This window comes from Corvus hawaiiensis, chromosome 20, assembly GCF_020740725.1.
Source record: "Corvus hawaiiensis isolate bCorHaw1 chromosome 20, bCorHaw1.pri.cur, whole genome shotgun sequence".
In the NCBI taxonomy this organism is placed as follows: Eukaryota; Metazoa; Chordata; class Aves; order Passeriformes; family Corvidae; genus Corvus; species Corvus hawaiiensis.
The window spans coordinates 1,130,709-1,151,645 of record NC_063232.1 but is presented as its reverse complement, the minus strand read 5'-3'; the positions used below and the strand labels follow the sequence as shown (position 1 = coordinate 1,151,645).

At 48.8% G+C, this 20,937-nt stretch overlaps 1 protein-coding gene across 16 annotated transcripts in view; it reads right to left on the bottom strand.

The window, feature by feature from the left end:
• MSI2 (musashi RNA binding protein 2) overlaps positions 1–20,937 on the bottom strand; it is a 213,110-nt gene that overhangs the window by 17,746 nt on the left and 174,427 nt on the right. For 5 of the 16 annotated variants that reach the window (XM_048324649.1, XM_048324651.1, XM_048324655.1 and 2 more), the window contains 2 exons: positions 9,468–9,491; positions 8,294–8,401 (listed from right to left, as the gene is read on the bottom strand). The exons of 1 other annotated variant lie outside the window; for it this stretch is intronic. In XM_048324649.1, the coding sequence (XP_048180606.1) occupies positions 8,294–8,401; positions 9,468–9,491 (132 nt within the window). Of the gene's footprint in view, positions 1–8,293; positions 8,402–9,467; positions 9,492–19,321; positions 20,079–20,937 lie in introns of those variants that run through there. 10 more of the 16 variants (XM_048324656.1, XM_048324660.1, XM_048324659.1 and 7 more) reach the window with 4 other exon arrangements.

The window sequence follows — 20,937 nt, the reverse complement described above, 5'->3', positions numbered from 1 at the left end:
TGCTGCTGCCGGGTTCCTCTCGGAGCCCTCGGCGGGCTGCGGGCGCTTGCTGTGTCGCAGGCGCCGACCCCAGCGCTGCTCCTGCTGTCTGTGCCTGCACATGAAGCTTTAACACTTATTACCACCCATCCAACTGGCAAATAAGAGCTAAAACTCAGATGCTCGGATATCACAGACCCCTCTGCAAGAATTTTTCCATTTAAAATGAAAGAAGAGCTGAGCCAGGTGATGCCGGCGCTTTCACCTCGCGCCGAGGAGCACGAAAGCTGCTGTTAATTTTACCATGGGCAACCACATCTGCATTAATTGTTTACCACAGCCCGGACAGGTCTTTTATTAATATTAATGAGTAAGAGGGAACAAAAGGCCTCTTTATTTTTAGCCTACTCTAATTGCGTAGTAATTACTCATCTACAAAACAAATGAGCCGAACTCCATTGCCATAGCAACAGCAACTCCGGCCTCCCACTGTACCACATTAACTGGCTATCACTCCTGTAATTTGAAATTGAAGCCTTTTGTACAATAACAGACAATACAGGAGGAAAATTAAACTAAAAACGGGTCTTTGTTTTGCTGCATAATTTAAGTCATAGTAGCAGGAGGGTCTTGCTTGGGGGGCACCTTCCTGTTGCCAATGGGCTGGGGGGGATGCTCAGGAACACGGGGGGTTACCCCAGTAACAGAAGAGGCATCCAGACTGCAAACCTCCAGTCCTATGCAACCATCCCTTCCTGGAGGAGGGTCTGCACCAGGCAAGCTGCTGCCCAGCACATGGTGCCTGGGGGAGAGCTGGTGGCACCAGCCACACTTTTGGCAGCTGACACCTCAACCCCTTGTCAGGGCACAGAGTTTTGGGCTCTTTTAAGCATCAGGAAATGCTCACAAAGGCCCTAGCTGTGTGAGTTTATTATTTTTAAAAAGCTCAGGTTTATATACCTGCAGACTCATTTTGCATTCTCTGGCAACTTCTAACCCACTGCACTTCTCGAGCTCACACAGAGCCAGATGCACACCAACATCTGCTGCAAGGAAAAACTACTCTGCTCCTCTGGCAGTTTTCTGTTTCAGAAAGGAAAGAGGGAGAAAAAACACCACTGTAATTATGTATTTACTTTTAAAGCATTTGGGGAGAGAATCAGCATGAAAATACTGACAAGCAGTGTGTCAGTCCAATGTGCGCCGCCTCACAGTTAGCAGTTGTTCCACTAACGAGTACCAGCCTGCAACTGCTGCTGGAGAGGCAAGTTACCCTCAGCTCTGGCAGTATTTACCTGTTTAGGGACTAAAATGCATCGGACACCATCCTGTGCTCGAAGATCTCATGCACTGGAGAGCACGTGCTGAGACCCCACTTCAAACTCTGCAACAACTCATCTGCATCTTGTGGGGAGCAAAGTCTAATTACAACAGCCAACAGCTCTGTCCTCCAGCTTCTGCTGGGAGAAAGGGAATAAAACATGAATAATTGGCTGTAGTGGGGCTTTGGAGGGTACCAAAGTTGTTTCAACCCCCTGCCATGTGCAGGGACACCTTCCACTCTCCCAGGCTGCTCCAAGCCCCTGGACACTTCCAGGGATGGGGCAGCCACAGCTTCTCTGGGCAACCTGTGCCTCACCACCCTCACAGAGAAGAATTTATTCCTAAATAAAACAGCTCTGGATGAGCATTCTGAGGAGCATTTTCCCGTGGAAAATAATTCTCCCGATGGAAAAGACTATTAAAAGTTACCAGCTAAATTTGCTACAGATTAACTTCAACTGCAGCTCAGAGGTGGTCACTAATTGCACTGGAGATGATTTATCAAGTGCACAAGATTTTCTATTACAAAATTATTGATTAAAGCTGATGTATTTTAACCTCAATAGACTTCAGCCCAGCGCTCTGTCAAACACCGGCTGCTGTGGCCAAGGTCGAGCAGCAGCAGCACCAAATTGTTTCATATCTACTGAATTTTCTCCCTGGCACTGCAGGAAGAAGCTCAGTCCCTCATGGATAAAGGAAGATCCAAAAGTAGCATCCTACAGTAAAACAAGACACAGAGTTTCTCCTGCCTGGAGCCTGTGCTCTGAAAAGGACCTGTGGGATTCCCACCCTGGAGCAGCACAGCACTTCTGAACTAAACAGAGAAGACCCCCCTTGCATTATTATTATTTTTATAATTTGGGGTAGTAGACAGACAAGTAACTGTAAGGCTCCCAATATTGTCAGTAACAAGGCCAAAACCACCCATGGGACTGCAGAGTGGCTCCTCCAGAGTGCATTCACCACCCAGGGCTGCTCTGTGCCGGGCCTGGCTGATGAAATTCCTGTTTAAACCAGGATGATTTTCCTTGTTTCCACCCCTCCCAAAAGCCCCCATGGTGTGGGGTCCCTGCCTGGCCACCTGCCGTGCTCCCCAGCACATGCTGCCTCTGCCAGGGAGATAAGCAAAGGATAAAATCCAATGCAGCCATTAATTTCCCAATGCATCACCCGCCAGGCTCTGTCACATAATTACTGGCAGTTCCAGTGGAGTGAGAAATTCCAGCCCTTGCTGCTCCCAAGTGGTCCACTTGTTAGGTTCTGGTTTTTGAGATTACATAGCCTGGATTAAATTTTATGTACTTTTATAGAGGAGAATAAAAAAGGGAGAGCAATTCCACCAGAGCCACCGTGCCACAAGGGAGTCCTCCCAGCAGGCTGCAGAAATCCCAAATTGGTTCATGGCCGGATCTTTGAAACGCTCCTCCTGACATCTCCACGAGCCCATGGCAGCTCCTCTCCCCCGCACACACAAACCAATCACTGTCCCCCTTTTTATAGCCATAATTTGCTAACCTATGAGTAGATTAGATTTTGGAGCACCTTCCTTAAGTGTCAGACACGGCTTCCTCGACCCCATGCAGTTTGTCGCTCTGCTGGCTTTCAGACACACTCCTCACTTCATAGGCACATAGAACAGCGGGGCCCCCGTTTCCCTGGAAGATCGAGATCCGAAGGGGACCTTATCCCTGCCTTGACACACGAATGTTCAGCTCCCCGGCAGCACCAGGGGCAGCTCAGCTGGCCTCGCACCGTGTCAGCCCCAGCGCTTGTTTGCTTGATTTACTCAATGTTCTATTAGAGGTAAGGAGCAGATAAAAATTCTTAATTACACTGGAAAGCCCATTCTGGATATTTTATTTCCTTTGAAAGCCCTTGCTGCCTTAAGTGCATTAATGAGTGTGTGGCTCTGCCCAGAGGAGCAGGGAGATGCTCCCACCCAGCACAGCTGGTTTTGGGGGTGGCCAGGGCATGGGGAGGAGGGGAGGGGTGACCACACCATGCAGGAGCTTTTCTGCTCCCATCAGGATGTTTTCTGACAAGCAGCAACCTAAACAAATAAACCAAAGCCTAATTCGGGATCTCAATTACCATCTGTTGGATTTACTGACTGCAGCGCCGTATCTGCGTTTTCCAAGTTTAGCACAGAAACCCAGGCAGGAGAAGCAAAGCCACTGCTGGCTCATGGCAGAGAGGATGAACTTGCCTCGAACTCCTCATGCTGATATTTATGAAATGTTAAATCTTCATTTAAAAATGTTCCCTTAAGCTGGGTGACATGGCAATGAGTACGACCCATCACTAGCTCAGAGTTTCTGTTGCATAATAAGATTTAAGGTTTATGACCTACAAACAATCGCTTGGTGGCTCAGGACAGGCTGCGGGGAGCCGCCTCGCACACACGGAATTATTTGGATTCCCAAATGGAGTGATTTGCGTGTGGCACATCTGGTCTACGACTGCCAACAAATGAGTCTATGGGCTAATATGGACGAGTAACAGGCTGATGGAGAAACCATGATTGTAAAATGATTTGAAAAATATCTTTAAGTTCTTTGGGATACAAAATAAAAAGAAGAGAATGCAGGTATAATCAGCATTTCAATTCCTGAGGGGGGGGTTAATTTGAAAAAAAAATAATGTCAGTTTTACTATCAGCATAACAGCACATGTGGGGTGTAGGTTGTACGGAGGGTGTAGGTTGCCTATAGCCAGCTTCAATTTAAACTTCCAGATAATGGGATTTAACGAATAGGGCTCTATGGATCCAAGCCGTCAGCAGCTCTCTGCTGTGTTATCCCTACGCTTTCAATCAGACCAAGGCTCTGCTTTTATCTGCCACGCTCGTTCACGTTGATGGTGCCTGTAATATCAACTCGACAATGCATGTTCTACAACTACATCTACTGCTACCAGTACGACTACTACAGTGCATGCATTTAGTTCAGTCCCACAGATACATACACTCTAAGAACAGGCAAGGGGAGATGTGAAATGTTTTACGGGACGACAGGTGTTTTGTTTTTTAAGTAAGGGAAATTAATATAAAACATCAAAAGAAAGAAAGTGTACAAAAAAATAGAGACATTTCTCAAGAGTTGATATGAGTCGTTTCTTGAACCATTTCGTCCGAACAAGCAAAAAACATGCAACCAGCTGCTACTAACAAGAAGCTGGACACTGAGAGAGGATTAATAGGTGTGGACAAACCTTCCCGCTGAGAGCGCTCAGAAGAGTGTTTGAGAGGAGGTGTGCACGTCCGAGTGTAAGAGAGGCCGGAAAGTTTGCCTCAGAGACACCCTCTCTCACAGCAGCCCCAACCAAGCAAGAGAGAAAACAACAAAACATAACTGCTCACACTCACCATCAAGGTCAGTAGCTCACGTTACGAGATTTGTTATAGCTGGCAAGTATAAAGTCCAGTAAGGGGTTGTTGGGGCACAGGGCTCAAAGGCAGCACTGGCAAGCCGGGACTGGGGCCCAAAATCCAGATGTGCCAGGGGGTGGGGTGGAGAGCAGCCCCTGGCGCCGTGGCACTGTGCTGTCCCACTGCGCCGAGTGCTGCCGGCCGGCTCGGCGGGCAAAGCCTGCCCGAGGGAGCTGGGACAGGGCTGGATTAGTGTGGCCTTATGGGTTTTGTCTCCAGTCCTCAGGGAGGAATAGCTGGTAGCAACAGATTGGGAACTGGAAAAATCTCAGGCTTGTCAATGAACCAAAGAGGAAGGAACGAAAACCCTCTCCTGACAAATTTTCCTCGTCTCGTTCTCCTGCCAGATGAACCCCTCCCATGTCAAATGCAAGAGAAAAATGTGCCCCCCCATGACTGTATTTTAAAAAAAGCATTTACACGACAAAAATGTTTTACACGTAAAATATGTCAGGTGGATTCAAAAGAAACGTGACACTGATAGTGAAGTTGTCTAGGAGGAGTTTGCAGCATTCAGACTTTTAACTTCGCTCGTTTTCCATGGCTCAGGTCCCAATTCATTAAAAAAATACAAGAATGGGTGAGGTTGTCAAAACCAGTGGAGGGATTCGGCAGCACAGTCCCACCCAGAGCGAATGGATGTGGCCAGACCTCTGTCTGCTGGAAGGACCTCAGCTATCACCTCATCACTGGGATGTCGAGTGGGGACGTGATTTACGAGCAGCTCCACGGTGCTCACCCTGCCGGCACGCGAGCAGTGACGCGGGACATGAATTTATGGTGGCACTGAGCACGAGGACAGGGACACATCCCTTTCTGCTGGTTGTAGGACAGACCTGCTGTGACACAGAAGAACCTGTTTATCTAGCAAGGTCAGCTGGTGACACGCTGCCATAGAAAAAGAAGGGGCGAGGGCAGGGAGGAGGCCCTGAGCAGGTACCTGCCCTGGTGGGCTCCTTCTGCTGACACAGCACACATGCAGGTGTCCCAAGAGGAGGAACGTCACCCCAGGGACAAATCAAGGTGGTCAGTGCCCAGGGGCTTGGAGTGAGAGGGCTGCAGCTTCCTGGGGAGACCAAGACACGCATCTGAAGGTGGATGCTCTCTGCGGGTGCTCAGTCTCCGTGCTGGCACTGATGCCAGGAAGGTGGGGAAGATCCGGCAGGATGGGGCCGGAGAACAGAGAAGGTCAATTTTGGGTGAGCTGTGGGGGCTGGAATGCTGCTGAAGAGGCAGCAGTGATGGGGGACATTGATGACATGGACTGTCATCAATGCTTTCCAGGAACCTCCTGAACAACGTTTGCTCTGTGCTGGGGCCGCTCCAGCAGCCCTGGGCAGAGCTCTCCCAGTGAGCTGGCGGTGGTGGGACATGCCTGCCCAGGTGTTTCCCAGCTCTTTCCACTTCCTGGCAGAAAGGGACCAGTTAGGGCCAGCCATGCTGTGCTCTGTGCTTTGGACCAGGCACACGTGAAGGAGGGCTGTGCGAATTTGTGAAGGAAAAACAAAAACCCAACTGAAAAGGAAAGACGGAAAAAAACCCCAGCCATTTTTCTTGTAATGAATCGGGCCCGTACACTGCAGCGCAAGATCGATCGGACTCCACTGCTCCTGGATACAATTCACTACCGTTGCTGATGGAGTGGCAAACCCAGGATGTCTCTTCCGAAACCAGCTTTGGATGGAGATGACTCTACAGAAACTCCCCCGCTCCCAGACCACGGCTTGGTGCGGATGTGAGCGGGGCCGGTGACAAACCCACCTTCCTCCTTGAGACCTCGGGGCTGGGGGTGGGACGGGGGCTCTTTGGATTCAGTTTTGGAGTTTTGCCAGTTTTGTGCACGCAGGCAATTTTGAGGCTTGAAAAGACATTTCCAAACACCATACTGCTCTTTAAACTTGCCAGAAAGGGTGTTGTTAATTTAGGGTTAGATTTAGTTTCGTATTGCAAGTTCAAATCAAAAAACAAAAAAACCGAAAAAACAAATCAGAAAACCCAACAAAAGAGAAACCAAAAAACACTCAAATTAAAGACAAATGATTTTCAGGCACAGAATTGATCAATGCTCAGTTCAGTTGTAATGGGCACCAAAAGCACTCCGATTAAAAAAAAAAAAAAAAAATAATAATAATCAGGGAAGCAACGTTAATCCAGCCAAACCCTCTGTGCCTTGCTAAGGGGCAACTCACCAGGTCTGTTTGCACGTAAAACAAAACCTGAAGGGCAAAACATGAGGAAGAGGCAGAAACAATGAGGTCTGTTTTCCTGGAAGCATATGCAAAAGCAATCTTGGGTTTTGTTTGGGTTTTTTTTTTTCCTCTTTGGGTTTGTTTTTCCCCCTCCGTGCCGGGGCAGTAGGAGAAGCCGGGAGTTGGGGGATCCCCACAACCAGGCTGGCAAGTCACCCCTTAGGCGCTCTCTACATGCCACAGGATGGAACTGGTACAGAGAGTCCTTTGTAGCCTGCAAGCAGTGCCAGTTTGCATGGAACGGAGTTCTCCTGGTGTCTTTCTTTGGCCTCCATGGCATCAGGCTCTCGCTCGAGACACACCTGGGCCTGCGCCCACCTCCTACTCCCTCACGCAGTCAGGGCTTTTCGGGGAGAGCTCAATAACCCACCGGCACTGCCGGAAAAGCCACCGAGAGCCCCCAGCTCGGCCATGAGTGAGCTGGGAGGTGCTGCCAGCCCCGTGTCCTCTGAGGAGACGCCGGGACGGAGGACACGGGGCTGGCAGCGGCTCCGTCCCGGCAGCAGCTCCGTCCCGGCCTGCGTTGGGAGCCGGGGCGGCTGCCGAGCCCATGGCTCACTGAGGGCTGCTCTGAACTCTCTCACCCGAGCAAAGTGCTGATTCACATGTTCAGCAAAATTTAAACCTAAGGCAGTAACGGCAATTGGCAATGATTTATTTATTTATTTCCCTTAAGGGGAAAAAAAAAAGGAGAAGTTTTCAGAAGAACAGAAGAAAAGCTTTGTCGTTCCCCATGGAAGCAGCGGGGTTGGAGCAGGCAGGGATGGTGAACTGTCAGCCATGTGCTGGTGCTGAGGGCACGAGTGATGCCATCCCAAGGGACACAGTCCCTCACCATGGGGCTGCCCCGTGCTGGCCATGGTGGAGGAGGTGACAGTGGCTCTGGGCACGCGCAGGAGCACCCAGAGCTGCTGCCACTGCCTCAACCCAACCCCAGCTTCCTGTGAGCAACCAAAACTTTTTTTCCAAAACCACAAATTAATCTTTTTCGGGGTGTCTTTCAGAGCCTCGAATTTAAACCAAACAAATAAAGAAACCAACACAATAAAGGAATAAAGAAAGAAACAAATTGGAGTATCTACCCTGGTTTTGGCAGTTCTCACGCCAATCTCCTGCAGGTGCTCCAGCCCCCATGGCCTCTGCTTGTAGTTTGGGTTTGGATTGATTACTTATTTTTTCTCTAATTTTTTTTTTTTTTTTTTTTTTTTTTTTTTTTTTGATTATTTGTTTTCAGGTCCCCAGGATAAGTGTGAGGAAAATCAGAGAAATGATGGAGAGCTGCAGCCACACAGAATACCGACAGAGCTTTTACCTGACCCTGCACTCTCAGGGTTTGCTCTTCCACGGGCCCCCCTACCTGATCCTCTTGCTGCTGCCACGGCTGCCGCTGCTACTGGTCCATAAGCCGCTGCCGGAAAACCTGGCCGTGGAGAAAAGGAGAAGGGTAAAGACAGAAGCCAGCGGGTACCGCGAGTCTCTGCGGGGCAAAGGGTTCCGGAGCTCGCCATCCTGGCTCTCCGTGCCACCAGCGGCCACTGTGTTTGGGACGAACCGAGCCCTTGCCAGCTGCCCGCGGCCAGTGGTCCCTGCCAGCACAAATCCCCTTGGCACAGGAGGAATGGAGCTCCGGGCCATGGCACGCCGTGGAGCCAAGGAGGACAGGCTGGAGGCAGAGCCTGTAGCACTTGGCTTGTGTCTCCACACTCCCGCAGGAACGGGGTCAGCCCGCTCCGCCAACGACCCGGGAATTCTCTTCTGGGCTTATTTGCAAGTGATAATAATGTGCTGGTCTATAGACAAAGCAGTAATGGAAAATATGAGGAGGTCCTCATGTCAAGATCACGAATTTGCTGGGATCAAGCAGAAAAAATTCAATGGAATGTGGTTTAAAAAAGAAAGAAAGAAAGAAAGGAAAAAGCTCTTGAAAGCAAACCAGCCGCAGATCAAGGAGCTCTGTGACATCCCCCCTGCTCCAGGGAACCGAGCCTTTGCAGAGGAATGGAATGCTGCCAGCAAGATTGCAGATTTAATGTCTTTACTTAATTAATATTCAGAAGATCTGCCAGAGACTCTGACTTTCAATATGCGTATTTTAAGAGGGCAATGGCAAAGTCCAGGCAATCAGCAAGAACCCCAAACCCCAAAGTCAACAACTCCAGGGAGGTTCCTGGTCTCTGGGAGCTCTGACTGCTCCTGCCACCCAACAGGACAAGCCTGGGGTGGGCACCACGACGGAACCTGGCCCTTGAGCGGGCACCAGGACCATGATCACAGCTGCTTTGCAAGGCTGAAGAACCACAGGAGAACAACTGAGGCACTGAGAAAGAGAAGAGTGAGCCTGAGAGCGAGAGTGCGAGCCCAGCACGCTACAGCCCACTACCTGCAGCACTATGGCGCAGCTACAGCTCAGCTACCAGGGCAAGGAGCAGAGAACTAGGCTAGAGTGACTTGAAGCTACTTAAAACATCAATCAAAAAAAGACATACTTGCATTTAAATATGGTAATAGGGCTGTTGGGGGAAAAAAAAAATAGCACAGGTGAAATGTATGCAGAGGATCCCCAGGCTGGCGCTCCCTGTGCACAGAGCCCAGCACTGCAAAGCCAGCCCTGGTCCTCCTGGTGAACCTGTCTGCTGGTAACTACTACAGGCTCTGTGGAGTGGGATGGGGGGGAAGCACATCCAGACTGGGGGCTGCTGTAACCAGAGTTAAACCCGAGCGTTAAATTCCCTCTTGCTGGTGACGGAGCCATCAACCCTGGGTGGGTCCCCCGACATGTGACTAGGGCTGGAGTGAGAAGACTTTAGTGTTAAGAGTCAAATCAACCTCCAAAGAGCAAGGAAAGCATCTGCAGGACAAGGGCTGAGGCTTTGGGGCTTCATTTTCATGCAGAGCCACGGCTGGGCCAAGCTCCGAGCCCTCCCCCTGCGGCTCAGGCAGGAGCAGAGCTGGCACCAGCCCCCGTCCCTCCCGCTCTGCTCCCTGCCCACCACGGCACCCGGTCCAAGAGCAGTGTCCTCAGCGTTCCCATGGCACCTCCACGACCAGCTGGCCACCCGCAGATCTCTCATTTGGAGGCTCCAGGGGCTCTCTAAACCATCCATACGGGATCGGAGGAGCTGTGGACTTTCCATGGAATAAAATGCCTCTGCCAAAACCAATCAAATACCCTTCAAATCACCAAGCATCCCCTGAGAACAGCACAAAAAACAGGGCTGGAAAGTTTGTTTCTCTTGTTCAGCTGCCCGGGACGCTCAGGATCTATTTGAAATGCAGGACAAAAAGTTTTGCCATGCAAAAGAAGAGTGAAATAACAAGGGTGGAGAAGGCGCTCCATGGTAAGAGCCCAAACAAAGGCTCCGTTATTGCATTCCAGTGGACAGATGTGTGAAAAATTAATCCCTCCGCCCCCGAAGGAAGCTTTTATCCCAATTCTGAGATAAAAGCATCCCTGCGACATGGCACTCCAAACAGCTCAAGTGTGATCGCTGCTCGCGCTCTGTGCGGGAACGCCGCAGGGGCCGCAGGCGGAGCAGCCGCAGCACAGGCTCCAGGAGCGGGAGATGGAAACAGGGATTGATTATTAACATTGGCAAAGCCCTGCTCACTGATACACTCACAGGATGGCTCCATCACTGAAGGATCCCCAAATCAATCCGACCTACTGAAAGCCATCGATCCCCTGCTAAAATGCTCTTTGCCAGGCCCCCCGTCCATCGGCTCGCTCAGCTGGGAACAGCTCCCCTGTCACTGCTGTCGAGCCACTAATGCTGTGTGACCTCCCACCACTGTGCCAGCATCTCTGTGGTACCTCTGTGGCTCTCTGCTCCTGACCCCCTCAGCAGTGATGGGCATCTGACACCATCCCACTCTGCCTGATGGGGCTCCCAGCACAGGGCACCGGGAACGCCTCCGAGAGCTGGAGCAGGGGACAAGGAGAACTTGTAGCCAGCAGCGTGATAACAATGGTCCAGTGCCACTGTTTCCCCTCAGCAATGCCTGGGAAGTGCAGGCATCTCCAGGAGATGGCAGTGGCTTTGGAGACTGCTGCTGTAGGGTGCCAGCAGGCCCTTTAATCCCTGCACCTGCTGCTAAGGGGCTCTCAGGCTCCCAATTCATTTTTAAGAAGCAGCTTGGAGGTAACTGGGTGCCACAAATGGGTGCCTGGACAAGAGTGCCTTGAAACCAATGGAAGCATTGATGGCAGCATCTCTGGATCCCACCCTGGACAAGCAGGAGCATGGCCTGCATCAGCCCCACTCTCTCCGAGCCCTCTGAAGTCACCTGGAAAATCAAAAGAGCGGAGGGAGAGATCAATTCATTCCTGGTGTTTGTTTAAGCACAAAAGATCCCCGTGCTTTGTGTGCCCGCTGCTCCCAGCTGCCCAGAGGAAACAAGCTCCCAGAGCCATTCCAAAGGCCAGCAGTGCCCACTTCAGGCACTGCAATTAGAAGGTATTTTACAATAAACGTTTTGCACTGGGCTCACACACTGTCCAGGAAAGCCCTGAGGATTCACAGCAATTTCATGCTCTCTCATTGCTCGGAATGAGCCAAAACCCCTGTTCCAAGTGCAATTTTTCACAGATAAATTTTCCTGCTTCCTGCATCAATAGTTTCACTTTAAATAGTGAAGCAGCAAGGGAAGATGGACAGATCCGTGTTAAATTCTTTGCCCTGAGGTCCCACATTTAGTCCGTGGCTGGTGTCTCTCCAATGCACAGGTGAGTTTGGGAGAAGGGGGATCCCAGGATGGCACAGCCCTGGAGCAGCAGGTTTGGGCTGGAGCACACAGCCCTGCTGTCTTGCTCTGGGTATTGAAGTGGGAACACAGGATTTAGCAGATTTTCCAGGGGCTTTGTGAACAAATCTGGCGAGCGCGACGCTGCTTGAGCAGGGCCAGGCTTCACATGGGCTCCAGGGGCTCACCAGGTCTCTGCCCTGCTCCATCTCCTGCTCTGGTGGGATCATTTCTTCTTAAATCACTGAGTTCTCCTGCCCTCCAGCCTGGGTCTGGCTACAAGGCAACCACAAGGGAATAACACAAGAACCATTTGTCCCCCTTCCTGATGCCAGGACCCTCTTCCTGCAGCTCCGGCTCTAAGAGAAGTCACTGACTCCTTCAGTCTTGCTCTGATCAGCCTTTGAAGACCCCAAATACCTTGCATCCCCAAAGCACACACAACCCTATCCTCTACAACCAGTCAGACAATAAGAATCAACCCAAAAAAAGGGCACAAAGATCATGAAATTAATTCTTACATAAAAAAATATCATGCAAAGGATTTCCTCTGTTTAATGGCCAAAGCACTTGGGCACCTGAGGTCGCATGTTCAGACCTCAGCAATGAGCAAAGGGATTTAAAATAAGAAAATGGAAGCCAAGATGCTCGAATCACCACCTGACTTCAGAAAATAGCCAAAATCATAGAACAGGCATGGAGAATTAAATAAAAGCCATCAGGAAACTGCAACTAAGAAGCAACCCCTTTGGGCTGTGTTCACGGGGTGTTTGCAGTGCTCACACGTGAGCTGCAGACTGGTCTGTGCAGGGTGTTTGGGGGTCCTTGTGCTGAGGGGATCGAGCTCAGAGCTCCTTCACACCCCAACACTTCACCTCTTACACCCCTGGTGCTCCCCAGCAAGCTGACCTGAACCCCGGCCTTCCAGGAGGGTCACTTCATCTCCCAGGAATGAAGTGCAAAGGCTGGAATATGAATTCATGTGCAGGCTGAGCAGGGAGAGGAGCCAGGGAGCTGATCCCCCCTTTTCCAGCGGCGTTCCCAGAGCTGATCCCCCCTTTTCCAGCGGCGTTCCCAGAGCTGATCCCCCCTTTTCCAGAGGCGTTCCCAGGAGCTGATCCCCCCTTTTCCAGCGGCGTTCCCAGAGCTGATCCCCCCTTTTCAAGCGGCGTTCCCAGGAGCTGATCCCCCCTTTTCAAGCGGCGTTCCCAGCAGCTTTGATCAGCCCGAAAATCTGCGCCAGGCTCACAGCTGTCATTTCAGATGGGTTCTCGCTTGCATTATTCTTTCCATTAGGCAGTGTTATCCTCTTTGGAGGATCTTTAGGCTTCATTTCAAAAGTATCAGAGACTCAAAACCATGAAGCAGAAGAGCCTGGTAGGTTTTTTTTGAAGGCAGGCAGGCGTGGGTCCAATTTACCGGGCAAAAATGTCGTCTTTAATGGTGAGCACACACAAGGGAAAGCTCCATCCCAAAACAATCCCTTTATGTTTAAAACCTTCATCTTCCAGGCTCTCTGTCTCACACTCCCCCACCCTTTCTATAAGGAAACACAAATAAGAAAGAACAAAACCTGCTACTACTCCAAGCTTTAAAAGAACAACTCAGTGCTGAATATTTAGAGAAGAACATAACACCCACAGAAATCAAATGTTCCCTAGAACTCATCAAAGATCGGGATTCTACCAAATCATTCACAACTCATTACCACGGTTTAGTAGCAATTAACTCCTCGGGATTTGATTGCAGACTCTATGAAAGCTTTCTCAAAGTCCACAGGAATGTGGGGCAGCAACAAGCCCTGCTTGGAATGTCCTGTGTTTCCCACTAGTGACCCTGGTTTGTCTGTGAGGAGGTGGGATAGTGCCATCCACACCACAGCTGATGAACAGGACCCAGCACAGCAGGGCAGATCTCCAGGGAAACAGGGCAGTACTTCCCTACGGTTTTGATCAATTCTGGTAACACTTTCAGCATCTACAAGCCTGCTCCGAGTCCTCTGTTGCAACAGCCCCTTAAGTGCTTCCCTTTGTCTTTTTCCACTGTGTTACATCAACCTTGTTAAAATCTATTTCAGCAAATTAGGGAATTTCAGCCAGAACCCACCATGCATCACGGACCCTCATCCCACAGCCTCTGCATCATCCAGGGCCCAGCCACACGTGCAAGGTCTGTCCCATGCCCCCCAATGTCTGTTTGCAGATGGATGTTATGATGAGCAAATATTCCCATTGTGGAATTCCAACAGAACAATAAATCCCAAATATAGTTAATTTAAAATTTGGTACTTCCACTTTATATACAGTAAATGACCCATTTTTCAGCTGTTGGGACTCTCAGGCCGTGGGTTTTAGGATGAGAATGGTGCATTTCTGCCCAGTAATTACTTTATGCATCAGCGAGACAAAGCCTTGTCTGTCTCCAAATTATCATTCTGGGGCATTTCAAGTGCAATAACCCTTTTGCAGTTATTTCACTATACTGAAAACTGGGAAACTTCTCAAAGGCAAACAGTTTGTTCTAAAAAAACCCTATTTATTCAAAAAACCACAAGCCAAGAAGCAAAAGCTGGCAGCTGATTTAGGTTATTTACTCTACTTAAAACCTGCTCCTACCCTACAGCAGCTTCAGGGCTCCACTTCTCAAATGTGCCCTATGGAAACCCCCACCATCCAACACTCAGGCCCAGTATGTAACTGGTAACGTCCCTAATTAGCAACTGGTGAAACCCAGAGAATTATGAGAGAATCAAGTGAATGGATGAAAGAGAATCTCAACCACACCATTTCCTAAAAGCAAATGGTTCTGTTTAACACGAATTGATTGCTTCCATAAAAGAATTTCATAGAACGAGAGTCACAGAATGGTTTGGGTTAAAGGGACCTTAAAAACCATCTCATTCCACCCCCTGCCATGGGCAGGGACACCTTCCACTATCCCAGGTTGCTCCACTACACCAACCCAGCCTTGGACACTTCCAGGGATGGGGCAGCCACAGCTTCTCTGGGCAACCTTTGCGAGGTCCTTGCCACCCTCACAGGTAAGAATTTCTTCCCAGTATCCCATCTAACCCTGCCCTGAGGCACTTTGAAGCCATTCCTCCTTGTCCTGTCTCTCCAGGCTCTTGTAAACAGTCTCTCTCCATCTTTCCTGTAGGCTCCCCTGAAGTCTTCTCCAGGATGAACAATTCCAATTCTCTCAGCCCTTCCTTGTAGGAGAGGTGCTCCATCCCTCTCATCATCTTGGTGGCCTCCTTTGGACTTGCTACAACTTATTTTAAAGGCCAAAGCCAAACATTTACCACAGATTTTTAATCAACAAGTTAAGTATAAAGGAAATGATGGCTGCAGGGGCAGGAATACCCAGGTGCTCACTGGCCCCACGCTGCCTCGCAGCACAACAGCTCTGAATTTCTGCATTTCAGTCCCCTGCTGCTGGATGAACAAGGGCAGGTTAGATGGAACCACATTAAGGCACCTATTTGGAGTTCAGCAACGTGGCACTGATTTGCTTCAAGCCTCATTTCTGCTGCTCTGATGGTAAAGAAAATGAGCTATTTGGTTAAGCTGCTTGTCTCAATTTTTATGAATGATCTAAACTATCTGGGTAAGTATTATTTAAAGACAGGTCCTTAATGATGAACAAAGGCATAAAAAGAACTCGTGTCTGGAGGCTGAAGCTGGAAAAATTCAACACAAAGAGGCAACTTCATAAAAGAGAAGGCAGTAAATCACAGGACAAGGTTATCAGAGGGTGGGGAACTCTTCACCACTCATGTGCAGCTCAACCAGCACAGCCATCGCTGGCAGACAGGGACTTTCCCCGTGCCTCACTGGGCATTCCATAACCCATACTATGAAAGAGGTCGGAGGGGAGGATTGGGATGCTGAGCCCAGAAATCTTCAAGGCATTGCTGCAGCAACTACGATCACTGCACCTGGACAAGGCAGGATGCGGAAGCTCCTCAATGGCCAGCTGGAAACCCGACTACTAAAACATTCACATTTGAATGTTTTTGTGCTATAAGGAGACCAATCTTGTCAAGTTCTTTGTAACCTCAGCTTCAATTTTTAACAGCTTTAGTCAAAAATTGTCTCTACTGAGGCACAAGGCAGGAACGCAAGGGAGCTGTCATGCTCTGGCTGGCTCGGACACGGAGAATTCCTTACAGCAGGATGTGCATTACCAGACTGTGTTCCTCCTTCTGCAGGGTTATCCATGTTTTCCTCCACACACGGGTGTTTGTGTTACGCCTCTTTACTTTTGTGAGTAATTGCTCTCATTAACCCTCCCGGTCACTGCAGCTGTGGCCTGTTCAAAGCTGAAACCATCATTCTGGAGCTGCAGCATCACCCCAAAACACAAAGAGCTCTACAGACACCAGCAGGTTTGGAGGTCTCTTCCTTTTCTCTCCTCTCTGCCCCTTCAGGATCACTCATTTTCAGAGCAATGAACCTCAAGTTTTAAAGCCTCAAACTGCAGGCACAGATCAGTGAGCAGCCGAGAACAGGACGATCAGTGTTCAATGTTCAAGATGTTCTTATTTCTCAGTTATTCAAGTTGTAAGTGGAGAAAAATCTTATGAAGGACCTGGGCAGTTTTGGGCCTCAGCCAGACATGGTATTCAGGGAAACCTCCAGAGCAGCCTCACACTGAGGGGATGGGGCAGGAAAAGGGGGACAGGCTCCATTTTCACCGGCCACACTCTGCTGCCATTGACAGTGCTGGGCACTGGACCATCAATACAGACCAACAGCTTCTCTCTGGAAAATCTCACATTAAATCTCGTAACAGGATTACTTTAAGGGGTAGGGGGAAATAGAAGGTGAGAAAGGCCTTTTACACAATTCTCTGCAACATCAAAAAACTGCAGCTTTTCTCAGAAAAACTGTGCCTAAGAGGCAAAGGTGCTTCAGTTCTGCTCAGACTCAGAGAACAGCTCTAGAGACCATTTTTTCCTGCATCAAAATACAATCATCTAAGCAGAACTTGAAGGAGAACCTTCTGAGTGGAGATTTATGGGCTCTGCTATATTAATTTCTCAGTTTGCTGTCTACAGTTCCAGCTGCTCCTCCCTCCAGGGATGCGCCTGTAATGGGAACGATCCCTCGTCAGCAAAAGAACACCCAAAACCTTAATTTTAAACCAGGTCCAGTCTATAGCCTGTTCTCAGGAATGGAGGCTGAAACGGAGAGGTGGGAAGGGGTAACTCAGGTGGTTCCAACAGATTCCAAATGCACTCTGTAAACCAGTGATGCCATGCAGATGCAGTGATGTGTTTAGGTGAAAACAAGGCATGCAGCACAGGGGAGAGCAGAGCAGATTTAAGCAGTTAAGAGAGGGTTAGACAAAGGAGTCAGAAACATCTCCAGCTTCGTTCCACATCTCTTGCTGTTACAAGGCTTAACTAACTGAACAATTTAAAACAGGTTTCACATTTCCTCCTTCTATTTTGCAGCTGCCACCAGGTTCTCCTTTTCTGAGTGTTACGTTTGATCATTCCAGTATCACGACCAGACAAACTTTGCTCCCATTAGTAAATGTTCTACAAGCCCTACACCTGTGTAACAGTGCTCGAAGAGTGTTTTACAGAGCTGACCCCTATTAATACAGACTTCATCTCTCCCTGTGGGTACAGAAGCCATGTGTAGGCAGCACTTTAGAATCACTTTACCTCAGCAGAGTAGGAAGTTGGGTGCTCGAATACAGGGAAATGTGGCTTGGGGTCGATAAAGCACCACACGCCCCAGGGCTGGGTGTTTCACACCAATGCACAAGGGACAGAGGGAATGGTTGGCTTTTTGGGATGCTGCAACCACACCCTTTTCCTCCCATCCCCACTGCACCCCCCTTCGAGGTTATTAATCAAGGGGGAACCTGAGCAACAGAATTTGCTTTGGGGTGTCCTAAACCCCAGACACGGGAATCTCCTTCCCTCTCCTCCTGTCAAGACACTATGACAAAGAAGCCTTAAGCATGACATAGTAATTCCCCTTGTCTTTCGCACCAGTTCCTTTTCCTAACCTGGAAAACACCTATTTTCTAGTTATTACCTCCTAGGTGAGCACCACACGTAACTTTACACAGGATACCTCCCTGCCCAGCACTGATGAGTGAACACTGTGGGACTGGCATCAGGAGAGAAACTGAATTAAGCTCAACAGAAGGTTGGTTTAAATGCTCTCATAGTAACAAACAAACCCCACCAGTCTGAGACTTTGAACCATCTTGTGTTGCATTTCCACTGCCCCAGGCACTGCAGGAGCATGACCCAAGGCTGAGCTCATGGCCTTTGCAGCACCAGTATTAATAAGCAAATATATTTCCCTGAGCTCTGCAAAGTTTATGAAAATATTTGTTTTTCTCACCTCTCACCATATACAAAAGTTTTAATAAGCTTTAACAAACATACAAGCAAACAAACCCTTAATTAAAATAAATAATTTAAATTTCTGACCTGAAGGCTTCTATGGAACTTCGACAACCCCCAAACACTCAGGTGATGATGGGAGAAAATATAGCTGGGATAAAGACAGTGCAGGAACATCCTGCCACAGTGCTGGAGGACCAGTGGGGATGCTGCAATTTCCTCTCCCCCCAGTTACGAGAGCATTTTGTCTTTTTTTGGGTGTAATTTTTGCTGTAAACACACCTCGTATGTAACTGTTCCTCTGCAGGTTCTTCAAACAGCGGGTCACACGCTCTGAGTGATGGTTGTTTTATTCTTTTATTCAACTGTCATTGGTACTGGTTATTTGGGGCATCCAAACCAAAATATTAAAACTGCAAGCTAAGAGAGCAGCAACACAGCAAATCCGTTGTAAACAATTTATTATTATTTTCTACCTCAGTTACTTACAGGAAAAAAGTCATAAAAAAGAAAAAAAAAAGAAAAAAAAAGAAAAGCACAGATGGACTATTTACAAAAAATGAGAAAATTCACAATAGCTGAAATGTTTGCAAATCATGCACACTAAGACAAGTTCACAAAAGCAAAGCAATTCATAGCAAAAAAACCCAAACAAAATAATAAGAAGCCATACAGATTAAAAAAAGCTATTGCCTGCAGAGAAGTCAAAAGAAAACTACCCAAGTATTACATCAAGCATCTTTAATGAAATGAACAGCACAGCCGTGGATTGTAGAGCCTTTGACACCGACATTTTAAACAAGTGGATTAACAAACATTAAAATGCATTACAGTTCTACTGTAAGCATGCAACATACTTCTCACAAACTTATCATCAAGTGGGTAGAAACACTTCAAGAACGGCAGAATTTAAACAGAATGTGTGTTTTCTACCCGAAAGTCCAGAATCTGGTCTTGTTAAAGCCAATGGATGGAGGTTTGCAGCTCTCCTGCGATTTGGGTGGAGATGAAGAGGCGCGATGCAGCTTAAGCAGGGAAAGCTTGGCCAGAATTTAGGAAATTTGCCCATGATTTGCAAGCAAAGTTTGGAAGGAGAAGCAGCTGCAGGCAGTGTACAGGACCATCGCCGGTCAGAGTTGGGATCAAAGAATCAGAGAAACCCAGAATGGTTTGGGTTGGAAGGGACCTTAAAGCTCATCCAGTTCCACCCCTGCCATGGGCACCTTCCACTGTCCCAGGCTGCTCCAAGCCCCACTGGCTCTGGGAGCAGGGCAGGAATTGCTGTGGGGGGCAGCAGCTGCCTGAGCCCCTCTCTTGGTGGCATCTTGCCACGGCCCTGGTGTGATGGTGGCAGCTCCCAAAGAGCCCCCAGGCCAGAGGGAAGGGAAGGAAGGGGACACATGTGGGCCTGTGACACCACAGGGTCACACAGCTGGGGTAACTCAGCCCTGCGCTGCCAAGGGCCCAGGGACAGGAGACGCCCGTCTCGCTCCACCCTGGATGGGATTTGTGCTACTGCTGGACGTCACCACGTTAAAAAGCGCCAATCACTCTCTTTGGGGCTGTTTGTGAGACCAAATCAACCCAATCATCCTTCTTACTTTGTTGATAAAATGATTTCTAAAAAGTTTGTGAGAAGTCATGCCTTCGGAACGCCCCTGACCCCATCCTTGTGAGTTACATTCCAAGTGGGCATTAAAAACTCATAACAAAGCAGAGGAAAAAAAATAAGAAAAAAAAATAAAAAGCAAACTCAAAGCAGTGAGGATATGGAGCCTTTAAAAAAATAAAAATAAAATAAAAAGTCCAGTCAATCAAACCAGCCAGTAAGAGCAGCAATTTTTCAGTGGACATTGATATTAAACATGGACCACCCAGGCTTTCTCTGTCTCTCTCTCATTAGCACTGTAGTAAACCCCGATTAATTTGTTATGCATCTTTAAGAACTAGTTGATAAAAATTATGTCTTGTGAAATCGGCAAATAGTCTGCAAAGTGAAATAAGAACAGAAATTAATAGATTAAACTGAAAAGATAAGTCCCAGAAATTAAAAAAAAAATAAAAAAAGAAGAGACACAGAAAGGGAGTGATTGCAATTAAAATAAAAAAAAAGAGGCAATGTACTGCATGAGGAAGGGCTGGGAGGAATCACGGGATGGGAGAAGATAGAGCAGTCGCCAAAGGGTTGCGTGTCTTGCCCCTGGAGCCAGGGGCTGTCCCATGCCATAGGAAATGGTGGAGATGTGGGAGAGGATGTGGGAGAGGACATGGGACAGCCCGTGAGGGGACCCTGCCCACAGCTCTGACACGGACACGGGAATGGGAATGCAAACAGGTGCCTCATGGCATTTGTACCTCGTTTCACTTGGAAAACAGGAAATACCGTCAGGACAGTTCAGTCAGAAGGGAATTCCTTTTTCTGGCTTTAATTTACTGAAATAGTAACTGGGCAGCACAACCTGCACAGGGACAGTGCCTGTGACAGCCCTGTGGGGTGACCCCGGCCCGGCCACCCCGCCCAGCCGGTGGATGGAGCATGGGCAGGTGCAGGACACGACTGGGCTGTGACAAACGCTGCCAGAGCTCCTGAGAGCAGCCCAGAGCGTGACTGAACATCCTCTGTGTGTCTGTACTGAGGCTGCACCACCAGCGCCTTCAGGGAGGGAGGCAGAGGAAGCTCTCAGACCCGGGATGCTCCTGCAGAAACAGCCGAGTACTTCTCCCTCCAAATCATGACACTGAGACTTTAAACCTGACAACTTACTAAAAAAGCACATTTCAGATTCCCTTCCACCAGTTTGCAAGTGCCTGTCTCACACTCCAAGCCCTACCACAGGCCCCACTGA